The sequence below is a fragment of the Penicillium daleae genome, assembly GCF_028827525.1.
Source record: "Penicillium daleae strain IBT 16125 chromosome Unknown utg000008l_segment0_segment0, whole genome shotgun sequence".
In the NCBI taxonomy this organism is placed as follows: Eukaryota; Fungi; Ascomycota; class Eurotiomycetes; order Eurotiales; family Aspergillaceae; genus Penicillium; species Penicillium daleae.
Window position 1 is genome coordinate 27,694 of NW_026623156.1, and position 15,846 is coordinate 43,539.

Genomic DNA, 15,846 nt, shown 5'->3' on the forward strand with positions numbered 1-15,846 from the left:
ACTCCACAATGCTTAACATGTCAGTAGATTATGAGCACGCCAACCAACAATCGCTTTCCGAACCCGGGGGGCTTCTCTCCTTTCCCCAGGAATGGTATGAAAGGATGTGTGAAGGATTAGTGTATTAGTACACCTATATGCCTTCATTTAACAATTTGCCTTGGAATGTAATTGCAGGAAAGGTTAATGTCGGGACATATCCTCCGGTCAGAATAAGCAAAGACATGTTGTACGTAATCTTGCTAAGCTGCGGCTCCCGCCGTATGGATTCAGGGGCATTGGGCGAGGACCTGGAACACACATCTATCTACATCAATCAATTTACTTTCTGCTTTTGGAGCATACATGCTGTCCACTTAACTGTGTACACAGAACCTAGCTGGTGATACCAACAGTTAACAATACAGAAATCAGTGCTCCTATTTCTTTGCTACATCAAATGGATCGCGAAGATTAAGGTAGGGATGGCCGATCCGATATACTTAACTTTTAAGTAAAGGGGCATAGGGAAGGAATGTCAAAACGGATGGATTTGGGAGAAATTTGCTTCCATGGCATCTTACTCTGAGAGCTAATCGAATATCATGCAATACATTTTGACGTCTCATGTTTTTAAACACTCACGGCTGAAGCTATGCTAAGATAAATTACCGCCTGGATTTTTTTTTCCCGCTGCTTCGCGGCCTATTGCGGACTAATTCGATGAAATTTTCCGCCATAGGTACATAATATCACCTTGAAGTAAGTTATAAATACCGTGGGCACTTTATGGGGTCTGCATAAAGATGGTAGATAGAAGGGTGACCAATGGAAATCACAATGAGTCTGAATTACTATAAAGCCCCTATCTGGCAATTTATGTGGCATAAACATGACTAATCTTCGTGGAGATACAGTAACTATCGCCTTTCTCCGGGTATCCACCAATCCTGCTGCTCCGACAGAAGCGTGCTGCCGCGGGATATCCTCTGACCTTCTCTCCTTCTTTCCCTCCCCATGCTTAGTTGCTTCGTCGAATGCTACTACATTGGTCGATGCTGTCTCTTCGTACCGGAGCTGTAACAATACCAATATATTACCAAAAGATTCGCGGATTTTGCGACTTCCATCTCAATATGATATGGAAGAGACCAAAACACTTGTAAATAACAGTAATTTAAAAGATGAAACATCAGTTTTTATGCGTCCTAATGGGGTTAGTTATGCAAATTTTTGATCTTGGCGGGTGAGTGAGTCTTGAGGGTCATTCGTAAATGCAAGATGCTGTATCAGCGACCATAACATATTTTTGCTTCATTCTTAGGTTGCTACTGCTTTTTGGCATGTTAAATCATCTATACCAATATGGAGTTCATTTGATTATTATTTTATAGCGTTGCCGAAAATTACGCTACGTGCAGGGACCCAACAGATCTAGATTCGTGACTTGCCTAACTGTTTGTCCTGTAAATTGTACAGCTTGACCAGCTGTCTCACCGACAAGTCCAGGAGCACATCTTCCGAACCACCAGGAATTCGAGCACCGGGTACATCCCGAAGAATAGCTGGGATCCTCCATTAGCATTGGATTCGAGATTCAAATAGTGAGAGCGGAGGAAATACCTTCGACGAGTTCACCCTGTCCCTGCTTTGTGACACCAGCACCACCAAAGAGAAGCACAGCACATTGCGCACATTCATTCAGCACCATAGCTGACTTGGCCTTTGCCAGCGCCGTTATACCACCAAGCTGGTGATCAGACTCTTCCTTGGGCATATTACACAGCTGGTAGAGCAGCTGCTCGAGGAACGCCCACATTGTCTCTAGCTCCGCACCGGCCTTAGCCAAACGGTGACGGACGACCGGCTGGTCCATGAGCGTCTTGTCGAACGCCTCTCGCTTCAGGCAGTATGCGAAGGCAGTTGAGAGAGCCACACGCGCCTGGCGCGTGACGCCGACAGAGATGGTCAATCGCTCGTGGTTGAAGTTGTTCATCACCATTTTCATGCCCTCGCCTTCCCGCCCAATCAGGTTTCCGACCGGCACTTTTACGTCATCGAGTTCAATAAATGTTGTTCCTCCTGTAATTTGGCCAGAAACCTTCAAACGCTGCATTGTGACGCCAGGGTAGCCTTTAAGAGGAACCACGAGAAGCGACAGACCAGGGGCTCCGGGACCACCGGTGCGGACAGCCATGGTCGAAAGTTCCGACCAGATACCGTTGGTAATCCTACCTATATTAGAACTTGTACTGAAAACTACTAGGTTTATCAGGGCAGTTACCATTTCTTGTGTCCATTGACGATGTAGTATTTTCCACACTCAGACTTGGTCGCAGTGGTGGAAATATTAGCCACGTCGCTGCCGGCATCGGGCTCGGTGATTGCAATACAGCATCGTGCGCGACCTGTGAGGAGATCTGGGAGGTATTTCTCCTGTAGCTCGGGACTGCCATGCTTGATGATGGGGGGAATACCGAAGCCGAAACCAGCGTTAAGGGAGCCTCCGGGACCCATGAGACCGGAACGAGGGAGCTATATCATTAGCATCTCCTCCTTAAGAACTTTTCGACCTTGTCTTACCTCATCAGCATAAATTGCCGAGTAAAAATAATCCCACTCCTCAACTTTAACACCCAAAATGTCGTGGATCCCCAGGCGCTTCAACCACGCGACAGGCAATGGAGCTGGCAAATTTGGGAGTAGCATGTTGTGCTTGCAGAAATTCTTGAAGACATATTCCGGAACTGTACCTTCCTTCTCCCATTCCATCGCGTTCTTGAGCAAATGCTCGTACATAAACACACGACACGCCTTCTGGAAGAGGCGGTGGCCCTCAGTGTAGTAAGGTGACGGCAGACCGCGCAGATACGGCGGCTCCGCGAAAGGAACGGTGGAGATCTCGGCCATGACGGTGGAGGTGCGAAAGTTATGATCGTTACCTCCGCGGTTCAGCCAAGCTCGCGATGTCTACTGAATAAATAGAGATCTGAAGGGAGGTGTCAAGATATCAAGGCTAATCCCCTCATTTCAACCGAGGTACGGTTCGGCACGATTCAGCTCTACCTGAAGAAACGACTGGTGAGCCATACGTTTATCTCATTCTGTGAGTATGGGAATTACAATGGCGAATCCCTAAACAGCGTTTGCAGCAGGAGTCGAAAACAGTTTAGCCCTAAACACGCTCACGAATTACCGTATCCGTATTTCAACAGCGCTAAAGGGCTTTCGGTTAGTGAATATACTGGCTGATTTAACCATTTGGGTCTCAATGTCGGGACTAATGGACCCGCCAGGGATAAATACTTGAGCTGTGTTAAAATACGGTTTAGGATACAATTAGTGAGTTCACGAAAATCTGTTCTTGACTCCGATTGTGCCGTAACATGAGATGGCTTTTGTCTCCGAATACCATGCACTAACGTAATCCACGGTACAACGGGACACATGGTGAGACGGGTCACCCGAGCGGTCGGCCTAACTAACGCCTCAAGGCGAAATTCCTCCGTGCAATCAGTTAGGAGGACAGATATACTCCGCCGTCCATATCCAAATGATTGGATTGGCAGAGGACAGGGGTGCCGCAGAAGTTGAGAGTTCATGTTTTGTTCCATCCAGTCACCTGGCACTCGGATTCTCCAGCCTGAGAATCCTATTCCAACAACCCAGACGTGGAAACTAAATATGGATGTGGATCAGCCATAGATACCTACGGGAGGCTACGGAGCAGGGATTGCAGGAAACTGGCTCAGTAGTCTACCAACTTTCCCGTCCATGGTCATATACGTGTCATGACTGAAAGTAGAGCGTCTTCGTAAATAGACTAGGATTTTTCAGATCCGGTAGGTTTGTATTTGAAGTGCAAACTGCTCGTCTAATGTCCAACAACACGGGAAAGATATCATTTCTGGGAATTTGCAGGGAGCCACCGATCTCCTATCAAAAGCAGCATTTGGTAATGAGACGGGATTCCCGTGCTACCCCAGACACTACAGTTTATTTACTTCTTTACTCCACCCGCTCTATCCTTCAACACATTTATGACGGCTGGACGGGGCTTGATGCTACTAAACTGGAAGTGCAAATTCGGGAAATCCATTTCAAGGTCGACCTTGCCACCTGGCACAGCGCGAACCACGAAAGAAAAGCGACCTCATAGCTAAATCGGTCTCCAACCAGCCACTCGCATCGCTCCAAACTCCGTTCATCACATGAGATACCCGGTCTATCTCATTAACGTAGCGGTCAATCGCACTCTGGTCCTTTTCTGGGTGGTATATTTTGAACCATGCTGCCTGGCATAGAAGTCGTCAGGGGATCCTGTCGTGAAACAAAGTGGCTTTGGATCGGGGCGGGAAATGTCAGCGCGCCAGGTATTCTAACAGGGTTATCAGAGAATCTGGCTGTCGGACAAATTGGACAATCCACACTCAAAAATGACCGCGGACTAGCTTCTATTTGCGGTGCACTTATTCCTCCGTTCCTGACGCCTTGAAATTAACGTTCATTAGACCAACCTTGCATCCGGTTCCGGTGGAAACGTAGCTCGTCATAGTGGTCATATTGGAATAACATTGTTCGACGCCGCGTAACCTTAGAAGTTACCCCAGTCAGGTGGGGCAGCCCAAGCAAAAGTCCTGTAACAGAAATATAGGACGCCTGTACTTCATTTTATTATGCACTCTTCACAGTCCTCCGACCATCTCCTTCGAGTTACATTCTCAACTTCCTTCTTCACTGAGGCTGAGCCTATTACCTGAACACCATAATCTACCACTTTTTGGGCACGATAATATCGATTATAAAGCCAAGAATCATGAGTACAAAACAAACAACAGCTTCAGACCTTATGGTTGGCAAATTCGGTGACGGGCCTTTTCGTGGCCTTCACTTTCGGACTCCTTCGCAAAACGGCGTCACTGGCGGCGAAGGAGGGTTTGTCTACCGCCGAGGCGAAGTGGTGACCTTTTCTATTGGTAACCTGACTATTGGGTCCGCGGCTGGCGAGCCGTTCTTGACAGTAGCCTCCCTTCACGACCACGATGGCGGTAGTGGACCGACAGTGGACATCACTCGTTCCGACACGATTAATCGGGCGCGTTTCATTCAAAGCTTGGGACAGGAAGTGGATCTTCGCGGTGGTGTTTCAATCGACGATGACATCCGTGAAGTGGTTAATTCACATGCAGATGGCATTACTTTCGCATCCAGCGAGAAGTCTTTTGCACAGGCAGCCTCAGTCTCCGCAGTGTTCCGCCAGCTCGGTCGTCGCTTCCGTGGCGCGGCGGAGGCCCGTAATCATATGCGGCGGGCACAGGCGGGAATTCAGGCTCTTCGTGACGTCCCAATTCCCACGCGCGGCAGCAGCCATCTCATGGCAGACGTGTTCCGTCCTCTCGCCAAAGGCACGTATCCGGTGCTGCTGAGGCTGAGTATCTATGGCCGAGCGTTTCGGATCGGGTCGATATTCAGTGACTTGGACCGTGAGGAGAGTGAGGAGCGGGAAGCGGCGTGGTTTGAGAAGAGCCGGACGACATTTACTCTTATTTCCGCTACTCCGAATCGGCGGTCAGCGCCAATGCGAGCACTTGGGTCCCGCGCGGCTATGTTGTAGTGCGGGTAGATGGCCGAGGCATAGGACAGTCGCCAGGCAAACTCGATCCTTTCTCGAAACAAGAGGCTCTCGACTACTACGATGCCATCCAGTGGGCGGCCGCACAACCGTGGAGCAACGGCAACGTCGGTCTATATGGTGGCTCTTATAATGCAACCAATCAGTGGAACGTGGCGGCCCTGCAACCTCCAGCTCTTAGGGCTATTGCTCCTTTGTGCTCTGACGCGGATGGCTACCGCGATCTGGCATACCCCGGTGGTATCTTCCTCGAGAACTACCGACGATGGTGGTTCCAGGAAACCGTCGGACCGTGTCGAAACCCCTCAAGTGGAGAAGCCGTCGATTTTGTCGGTGGTCTTCACAACCATCCTTGGGACAACGAATATTACCATGGGGAAGGAGTTTTATCTGCTGATTTCTCTAAGATCAACATCCCAGTGATGACTTCTGTAAGTCAGACTGCATGGATCCATGGTCGTGCCGGTTTCGAGGCCTTTACACAACTTCGCTCGCCTTGGAAACATCTCCTTGTCTGGGACGCCTCTTACACTCCTTTTATGTATGAGGATAGCCACCCAGACATAGAAGCCTTCTTCGACCAGCACCTTAAGGGGCAGCAGCCAGCTCGAGAGCTAGCTCCAGTGCGCGTCGTCCATCGTACTGGAGATGGGAAGTTCCAGTGGCGAGATACAACCACTTGGCCGGTTCCCGGTACCAAATACCGCGAACTCTATCTTGATGCCGGCGACAATGAGAGCCCTGGCAGAATTGCATTTCAACGACCGGGAAACAAACGGGTTGCAGAATATTCCGCCAGTGTAGAAGATCCATTGAAGGTGAAGGACGTCCCCATGGCTGTGTTTGAGTCACTACCTCTGCAAGAAGATCTCGAACTGGTGGGTCACTTCCGAGCCAATCTCTGGGTGTCGTCTACATCGGCCGATAGCGATGTCTACGTTGCTCTCCGCGTGATGGAAGGGAAACGAGAAGTCCTGTATCGGACGCGTGAACCTGGGTCTGCCGCTCCTCTGACCTGGGGGTGCCTTAAGGTCTCCCATCGCGCGCTCGACCCGAAACGTAGCACCACCGAACGTCCGTGGCATACACACCGGCGCGAGGATGCTCTACCCTTGTCCCCGGATGACGTGGTACAGATCGAAATGGAGCTAATGCCAGCTACCGGAAGAATCCCAGCGGGGTGTCGATTGCGAATCGAGATCTCGCCAGTCGAGGGCCTGGGGGACCCTCTGGATTTGAGCGTGCTTATGACGAGTCTTATCATCGAGGCGCCGTTAACCGTATCTTTACTGGTGGAGAAAAAGCCAGCTCCATCATCATTCCTTTGGTGCCTGGACAACAAAGCTAGTTTTGCGCTATAGTAAATCATTTATTGCAAATGTTAAAGGATCGTCCCTATAACTCCTAGCAGCAGTAACGTAATTCACAAGCGGGTTGGCCACCCACCCCCATTACGAAATTTTGAAACAGGATATCTCAACCAAAACGCATTAATTGATACATAACTAGCAATTAATACAACGATTGATCTTATGCCCAATCTCTCCGCACCCGGTACACCCACCTCGGCGGAGCCCTTTTGGCTGGCCGATCTGGCCGATTAGGCAGATCGCCCCGCGCATGCGATGCCAACCCATCACCTTCAACTGGCTGATTTAGCTGCTGAGCTAGCTGTAGGCCCTCTTTGACCGATAGGCCGCCTTCACAGGGTATCTTCGTAGTTGACTGATTGCGTTTCTGGTGTTTTTTTCTCATTCGCTGCGCGTAGATTGGTGTTCTGCTGCCCGAGAAGCACTGCGTTATGCATCGTTCCCGCGCATCCTTTGATAATCTGATCTAGTATCCCTTTTGATGGGGTTGGCGGGCTGTTCGATTGCTGCTTTAGAAGACCTTTTAGCGATAAAGCTCATAAAGGCTTTTTAATAGTGTGCGAGACATCTGCCATTATCGTCAAGGATCTCTTCATGAAGCCACTATTCAAGATTTGATGATATGCATGTGCTCGGAGAAATTCACTCTGGAGGGACCGCAGTTAACGCGCCTGGAGAGGCCGAAGGAGAGCGATAGTCAAGAGGCACTGGAAGAGGATGAAGCGCCGAGAGCAAATGAAGAGGATGCTGCGCCGATCAGCGACGATGAAGAGGTCGAAGAGAGTGAAGGTGTCGAGAGCAATATCGAACCCGAGGCGTTATACGTGGCAGAAGGTATATTAGCAGAGACTGAGCATGTGAAGGACTGAAGCCAAATTGATTCAATACTGACTAGGCCAACATGCTGTTTACAAGAAGCCTGGAGAAGAGAAGGAGTGGAACAAGCGGAACAACAATAGAAGTAACGTGCAATGCGGTGCAAAACGGGAGCGTGCGGGGAAGAGGCTATATGACAGGGCCGAATAGTGAGAAGCGGGTCTAACCCGTTACAGAGCAGGCTTCAATGCACAACCAGACGTACGACGTGGAAGGAGACGAAGAGGAGATGGAGGAGGGAGAGGTAGATGAAGAAATGAAGATGATGAACCTGATTTGCTTCCACCTCCAATCACGCAAGATACGAGGTATATTAGTCTTCTTTATAATAAGCCAATCTCATTTTTCTTCGCCAATGATGTTTGTTCTGAACACTCTTTAAGCTGTAGATAAAGACACCTAGACATACCATTATATAATCGAAAATTACTGCACAATTTAATGTAAAATGATATGTCAACTTTTTTGCTTTTTTTGGGTCTTGGGTTGGGTTTGCCGGAAGACAACCCGCCTGCCAACGGGTCTGCTGACTAAGACCCAACCCAACCCACGGGTTGGGTTTTCGTGGGTGGGGCACCCAGCTCACGCGTACCCAAAAAAAGTTCAGACGGACCCAAAAAATTCTGACTAATTTTGGGTACCCATGAGGTACCCGACCTCACACGTACCCAAACCTGTAGATTATATAATATTTTTTAATACAGAAAATTTTTTTAAACACCTTGTTTTACCCCTTTTCAAGATTATTACCAACCATCGAATTCCACAAGATGTCGGCGTCTTTACTCTCGCCATCGCTATTCGAGGATTCCGATTCTGACGTATTTATCTCTACGTAATCTACTACTAGTACTATATTAGAGATTAATCAAATTCTTTATAATCTTCCATCTGTGAGTGATCGTTTTATAAATAAGAGCATACATAAATCTTATATTTTATACTAGCGACAAAGATCGGCCTCTGAAACTTCAGTGTACCAAGATTGCACTAATACATATAAGTCATCTGATGTTGATTCTTGTGAGGATAATAACGAAAAAATCAGCTCCCTAGGTTCTACACCTTTTACGTAACGAAGCCAAACAGGCATAGAGACAGACGGGACCCAAGTAAGCGTTAGCTCTAGAGATACTATAATCGCCTACGAAATTCAGGAGCACCTTATCCTCCCAGAGTATCCTAATACAGACAAGAATAGTATTTTACATATTATTCATGCCTCCAAAAATCCACTTGAAAATTCGGAAGATACCGTTACTACTATTAACCAAGCTACACACAACTTATATCTTCGGTATGTTCGATATAATCCTAGTATATATCTAGCATATGTCTAGTATATGTCTAGTATATACTTAGTATATATAATAACTAATTATCCTAGGTTTAATTCTCGATTAAACAACTTAAAGCGGCCAAGAAAATCTTCACGAAACTCCTCTAGAAAGACTCTAAAGATAAAGAATCAAGATTATAGCATCGATCCTTTCAATATACAGGGATTCAACATTGCCACTAAGCTTATCCTGATATTATTACCCCGTCTAAAAGCTATAACCGTGTTAAACTAACACTTTTCCGCGAACTTCAGGCTCTTGCTACAAAGCCTATATATCACACTATTACGCAGGAAATCTAGGAGCGAACTAGAGAGTATGTGAGATATTCGGTGTGAGATATAGGGCAAGATGCCTAAACCGCCATACAGGATTCATAAGGCCTATACAAGATGGCTGAATCTCTCTAAGCTTTATGCTATACCATCATCACTGCGGTCAATGACATCAAGTAAGACGTATACAACAGTATACGATCTACATCATCACTACAGTCAATAACACGATCTATATCATCACTACGGTCAATGACATCGTACAATCAAGCAACCACCGATCAAACAGCTACTGTATGAGATCACTATGCATCTAGATCTGTCTATATGAGATCATTATGCATCATCTAGAACGATCACATACAAGAGACAAGTTGATTATAAATATACCCTGCTTTCTCTACCAAGATAATAATGATATTTAAGATATATAAGCAAGATTCAATACAATCAACCAAGCTTCAGTCCTACCTTACTTTTCTCTTACTCTTACGATTCTAAGCCGAATTGATTTTATCCTTCCTATTCAATCAAAGGAAGAAGATCAATTAATCTTCCTTCCTCTCTACCTAACCTACGCAGCATCGCTTGCTCACAGGTTATAAGCCCGAATTGATCCTACTTTAATTCGGCTTATACTACTTCTTCAATCTTCTATCTTCAACAAAGAATCCCTTACTTTTAAGAGAAACTTCTCTCTCTTAAAAAGAAACAAAAAGCTCCTCCGACTTCTTATTTTCAAAAATTTATACTCGATTTTTACCGGTCGCGTCCACTGTTCTATACGAAACACTAAGAAATCTCGACTTTCTTGACAAAAACAATCATTTTTTAAATATTCAATCAAGTTTCTTGAACTCAAGATAATCAACAAACATAATATCGATCCTCTTAAAGGAGAAGGAAATTATGTTGCCTGGTTAATCCGAATCAAGGCGATTCTTAATCAAGAGAGACTAATTAATATAATCTAACACGATTATATAAAGCTTCCTGCTATTTAGCAAGGCTAGATTCCTAATCAACACTAGTCTTATGAAAAAGCAATTGCTCTGCTACCTGATTAACGATTACCTGATTATAGAAATACTACGATTTAGTTAGGAAGAAGATCTAGTAGACCTACAAGATCTACTAGCCCTACTAAGATAGGCTAGAATAAGCTAGTTATCCTATCTAATAAATTTAAAACTATTAATTAGATTAATCGAGATACTCTATTATTAATCAAGCTATTATATAAAGATAGCCTACTCCTTTAGCTAGGAGATACTATATCGGCCTACTAAGTATAGGTTACTTTAGCTACCTAATATCGGCCGAAAGGATTTACTACCGAATTCCTTGTATTAAAGAGCCTATTTAATAGCTAATTAGGCGATTTCGATAGTATATATAACTATCTTACTAAGATAAGGCGCCTGCTAATCGAATTAGCAAGCCTAGGAATCGATTTCCCTAAACAAATCGTATTCGTATAGGTTCTTAATAATCTTGACTAATCGTACGCACCGATTATTCAAAATATCATTTAATCTCTTCGTAGAGATTCTAATTCCTATTCGATTGAATCGCTATTCGCTAATCTAATTAACGAATCGCGCGGTTATATTCAATTAACCGAATAAATCTTTATGGCTAATAGCTATTAAACTAAGTCTATAAATCTGACTAATCGCCGAAAAAATCGATAGGTAAGAAATTGTGAGATATTATATTCGGTGTGAGATTAGGGCAAGATGCCTAAACCGTCATGCAGCATATCAAGCCAGATTCATAAGGCCTATACAAGATGGCTGAATCTCTATAAGCTTTATGCTATACTATCATCACTGCGGTCAATGACATCAAGTAAGACGTATACAACAGTATACGATCTACATCATCACTACGGTCAATGACACGATCTACATCATCACTACAGTCAATGACATCGTACAATCAAGCAACCACCGATCAAACAGCTACTACATGAGATCACTATGCATCTAGATCTATCTGCATGAGATCATTATGCATCATCTAGAACGATCACATGCAAGAGACAAGTTGATTATAAATATGGCCTGCTTTCTCTACCAAGATAACAATAATGTTCAATTACAACATACAAGTAAGATTCAATACAATCAACCAAGCTTCAGTCCTACCTTACTTTGTCTCATTTCATCTTTATGATTCTAAGCCGAATTGATTTTATCCTTCCTATTCAATCAAGAGGAAGAAGATTAATTAATCTTACTTCCTCTCTACCTAACCTGCGCAGCATCGCTTGCTCACAGGTTATGAGCCCGAATTGATCCTACTTCAATTCGGCTTATACCACTTCTTTAATCTTCTATCTTCAACGAAGAATCCTTTACTTTTAAGAGAAACTTCTCTCTCTTAAAGAGAAACAAAAAACCTCCTCCGACTTCTTATTTTCAAAAATTTATACTCGATTTTTACCGGTCGCGTCTACTTCTCTATACGAAACACTAAGAAATCTCGACTTTCTTGACAAAAACAATCATTTTTCAAATATTTAATCAAGATTTTTGAACTCAAGATGATCAACAAACATAATATCGATCCTCTTAAAGGAGAAGGAAATTATGTTGCCTGGTTAATCCGAATCAAGGCGATTCTTGATTAAGAGAGACTAATTGATGCAATCTAACATGATTACACAAAGCTTCCTGCTATTCAACAAGGCTAGATTCCTAATTAATACTGGTCCTATGAAAAAGCAATTACTTTACCACCTGATCAACGATTACCCGATTGCAGAAGCACTGCGATTTGGTTAGAAAGAAGAAGACCTGGCAGATCTGCAAGATCTACTAGCCCTGCTGAGATAGGCTAAAATGAGCTAGTTATTCTATCTGATAAATTCAAAACTATTGATCAGATGAATCGAGACGCTCTATCATCAATCAAGCTATTATGTAAAGATGGCCCACTCTTTTGGCTAGGAGATACTATATCGGCCTACTAAGTATGGGTTACCTTGGCTACCTAATATCGGCCGAAAGGATTTACTACCGAATTCCTTGTGTTGAAGAGCCTATTCAACAGTCAATTAGGCGATTTCGATAGTATGCATGATTATCTCACTGAGATAAGACGCCTGCTAATCGAACTGGCAAGCCTAGGAATCGATTTCCCAAAGCAAATCGTATTCGTATGGGTTCTCAATAATCTCGACTAATCGTACGCACCGATTGTTCAAAATATTATCCAATCTCTTCGTAGAGATTCTGATTCTTATACGATTGAATCGTTATTCGCTAATCTGATTGACGAATCGCGTGGTTATATTCAATCAAGCGAACAAATCTTCATAGCTGATAGCTATTAGCCTAATCGACAGAACAAATATCAGGCTCATCGCAAGCCTAATCATCAGGTAAAGCACTATTCAAAAAATCGTTAGGCTAATCAAAATCGTCGAATTAGCAAAAAACCATGGAAAAAATTGTCAAATTCTGGCAAATACTGTACGTATTGTAATATGCGAAGCCATATAGTAGCAGATTGCTGGTATCTGTATCCTTCTAGCAGACTAGCTAATTGGATACCTAGGGCAAATTGGCCTAGATCTAATCAAATCGATCATTAAAAGATTGATAAACAGAAGAAGATGATTACTGTAATGCTTGATGAGCAATCTGACGAGGAAGAAATCTACGTCACTAGTCATGTGACAGATTACCCCGTAGAAGCTGAACATCAAGAAATTTCGGCTAGCAACCTACTGCCTACTAGCCTATTGGCTAATAATCCAATTGATCTTGACGGTAATATCTGTTATACACCGATTAGTCGAATTGACTATGATATACCTATGACAGAGGCCCAGCCAATTAGGTATGGCCTACTAATCTTTGATGATCAAAACCTAATAAGAGACTACTCAAATCTGAGTAATGAATCTATGGTGAATACACCAAGAAGTCTCTCACTCTGCGATGACTTCTCGTATGAAACCGATCAGGTAATTTATCTACCTATCAAAACAAACCAAGAAACCAATTCTGATATCACTATAGAAAGTGTATATAATCTGATAAATTCAGATCTTTCTACTACAAAAGTGATTTTCATTATTGATACAGCTGCCACTATATATGCAGTATCTAAATTGGATTTGTTTGATAGTGTATATAAAACTAATAAAACTGTTATGTGGGGAAATGCACAAAGATTATCTATCGATCTTGCTGGAGATATTATCTTCCAGACAAATACTAATCTAGTCTATAAATTGACTAATGTGCTCTATATCCCACAATTAGGAATTAATATATTAAGCATATATGTACTGAAAAATTCAGTATCTCTATTTAATAGAGAAAAGGCTACTATTTTCGATCAATATCGAAATATTATGCTGATTGGGTATAAGCAAGATAATCTATATCGAACTATCCTATATGTGATGCATACAAAGCTATATAAGGAAGATTCTAGCTAATCAAAATCAAAAGATCTATCTAATATGATCGATTAAGATCAATCTATCTAAAGTACTAGTAATATTACTAGTTTAAAGCTTTGGTATAATAGATTAGGTCATATAGGCCTAATGCTACTTTAAAGGCTATTAAGCCAGGTAAATATATCTCTATCTGATACTGAGATAAGAGATTATATGCAAAATATATGCGAAATATGTATATAGTTAAAATATGACAGGAAGATTAATAAATCTTCTACTTCTGCTGCCGAATACGGCATAGGCGAAAGAATATATAGCGATATTGGAGGGCCTATTAGCCCTAAGACCTATAATGGCTATCGCTACTACATCACGTTTCTTGATAAAGCATCAAGATATCTATATATATCTCTACTTCGATCAAAAGACGAAGCTATTAAGAAATTTACCTTATATAAGCAATTGGTTGAAAACCAGCTTAATAAGAAGATCAAAGAGATATTTACCGATAACGGTACTGAATACGTGAATGATAACTTCCATATATTATTAGGAAGATACGGTATTATACACCGAACTACGCCTATCTATACAAAAGAGCTAAATAGCCTAATTGAGCGCATAAACCTGACACTTATGAATAAGGTCAGATGTTTATTAATCCAATCAGGATTAAAAGAAGATATATAGGGAGAAGCCTTATTGGCTGCTACCTATCTATATAATATAACCCTATACAGTGCTCTAGGGTTCAAATCACCCTACGAGATATATCACAAGCGCCTACCTGCTATCAGGCATATAAAGACCTAGGGATCTATTGCCTACTATTATATAAACAAAAACCTGCCTAGCAAGCTATCGCCAAGAAAATCTATGGCTATTGTTATTGGCTATAGTGAACAGAAGCACTATAAGCTATATGACCTAAAGCAGAAGAAGACAGTCTGGTCAAGAGACCCTACTATCTTAGAAGGTAGATTCCTGATGAATCAATCTGATCTAGCCAATTAGGAACTAGGAACTAAGAAAAGATCTGCTAAACAAGCAGCAAACCCTATCAAAAAGAAGATTACTAGTAAATCTACTAGTAAATCTACTAGCCTATCTACTAGCAAATTAGCTAGTAAAGAAACTAGCGAATCAGCTAGTAAAGAAACTAGTAAATCAGCTAGTAAGCCTACTAAGCGAAAAGCTAGTAAGGAAGCTGCTATTGCAGCGGATCCGTCTTATAAGATAGAGATCCAAATCCCATCTTTAAAATCTACTAAAGATAGCGAAGATATATATACTATATTAGATACGCTACTAAGAGATTTTATAAAGACTATTATCAACGATCAGCCTACCGATTATATATTATCGGTAGTAACTAATAAAGAACCCTCTACCTTTGACTAAGCTATACAATTAGCTGAAAGGAATGAGTGGTATAGGGCCTGTTAGGACGAAAATCAAAGCCTGATAGATCAGGCAACCTATGAAATCGTTGATATACCCCCTGGTGTAACACCTATTAGGGGTAGATGGGTGTTCAAAAAGAAGCCTATAAAAAATGCCACAGGCATCCAGGCTAATTATATTACAAATGCGAACAAAACGATTCGCTATAAGGCTAGATAGGTTATACAAGGATTTAATCAACGATTAGGTGTTGATTTCCTAGAAACCTTCTCTACTACTGCCAGAACAGAAACCTGGCATATAATATTGATCATCGCGATGAACAAAAATTAGTATATCAGGCAATACGACGTTAAAAACGCATTCGTACACGCCGATATCGATAGTGATATATATACTATCTTGCTAACTGGCCTATATAGGCTAAAAGACCATCAAAATAAGTGCTGCTATCTAAAGAAGGCCCTATATAGCCTAAAGCAAGCACTAAGGCTTTGGTCTGAATTCTTTATAAAGGCTATCGCGAACCTCGGATTCGATAGAGTTCCTA

At 42.8% G+C, this 15,846-nt stretch overlaps 2 protein-coding genes across 2 annotated transcripts; one reads left to right on the forward strand and one right to left on the reverse strand.

The window, feature by feature from the left end:
* Positions 1-1,413: 1,413 nt before the first annotated feature.
* On the reverse strand, positions 1,414-2,889 carry N7458_008734 (acyl-CoA dehydrogenase family protein; the record flags this gene model as incomplete). Its single annotated transcript, XM_056912116.1, has 4 exons — positions 1,414-1,544; positions 1,603-2,210; positions 2,264-2,514; positions 2,563-2,889. The coding sequence occupies 4 exons, from the start codon at positions 2,887-2,889 to the stop codon at positions 1,414-1,416; spliced, it is 1,317 nt and encodes a 438-aa protein (XP_056760965.1).
* Positions 2,890-4,828: 1,939 nt separating this feature from the next.
* Positions 4,829-6,972, forward strand: N7458_008735 (uncharacterized protein; the record flags this gene model as incomplete). Its single annotated transcript, XM_056912117.1, has 2 exons — positions 4,829-5,493; positions 5,553-6,972. 2 exons carry the CDS (start codon positions 4,829-4,831, stop codon positions 6,970-6,972), a joined length of 2,085 nt encoding a protein of 694 aa, XP_056760966.1.
* Positions 6,973-15,846: the final 8,874 nt, after the last annotated feature.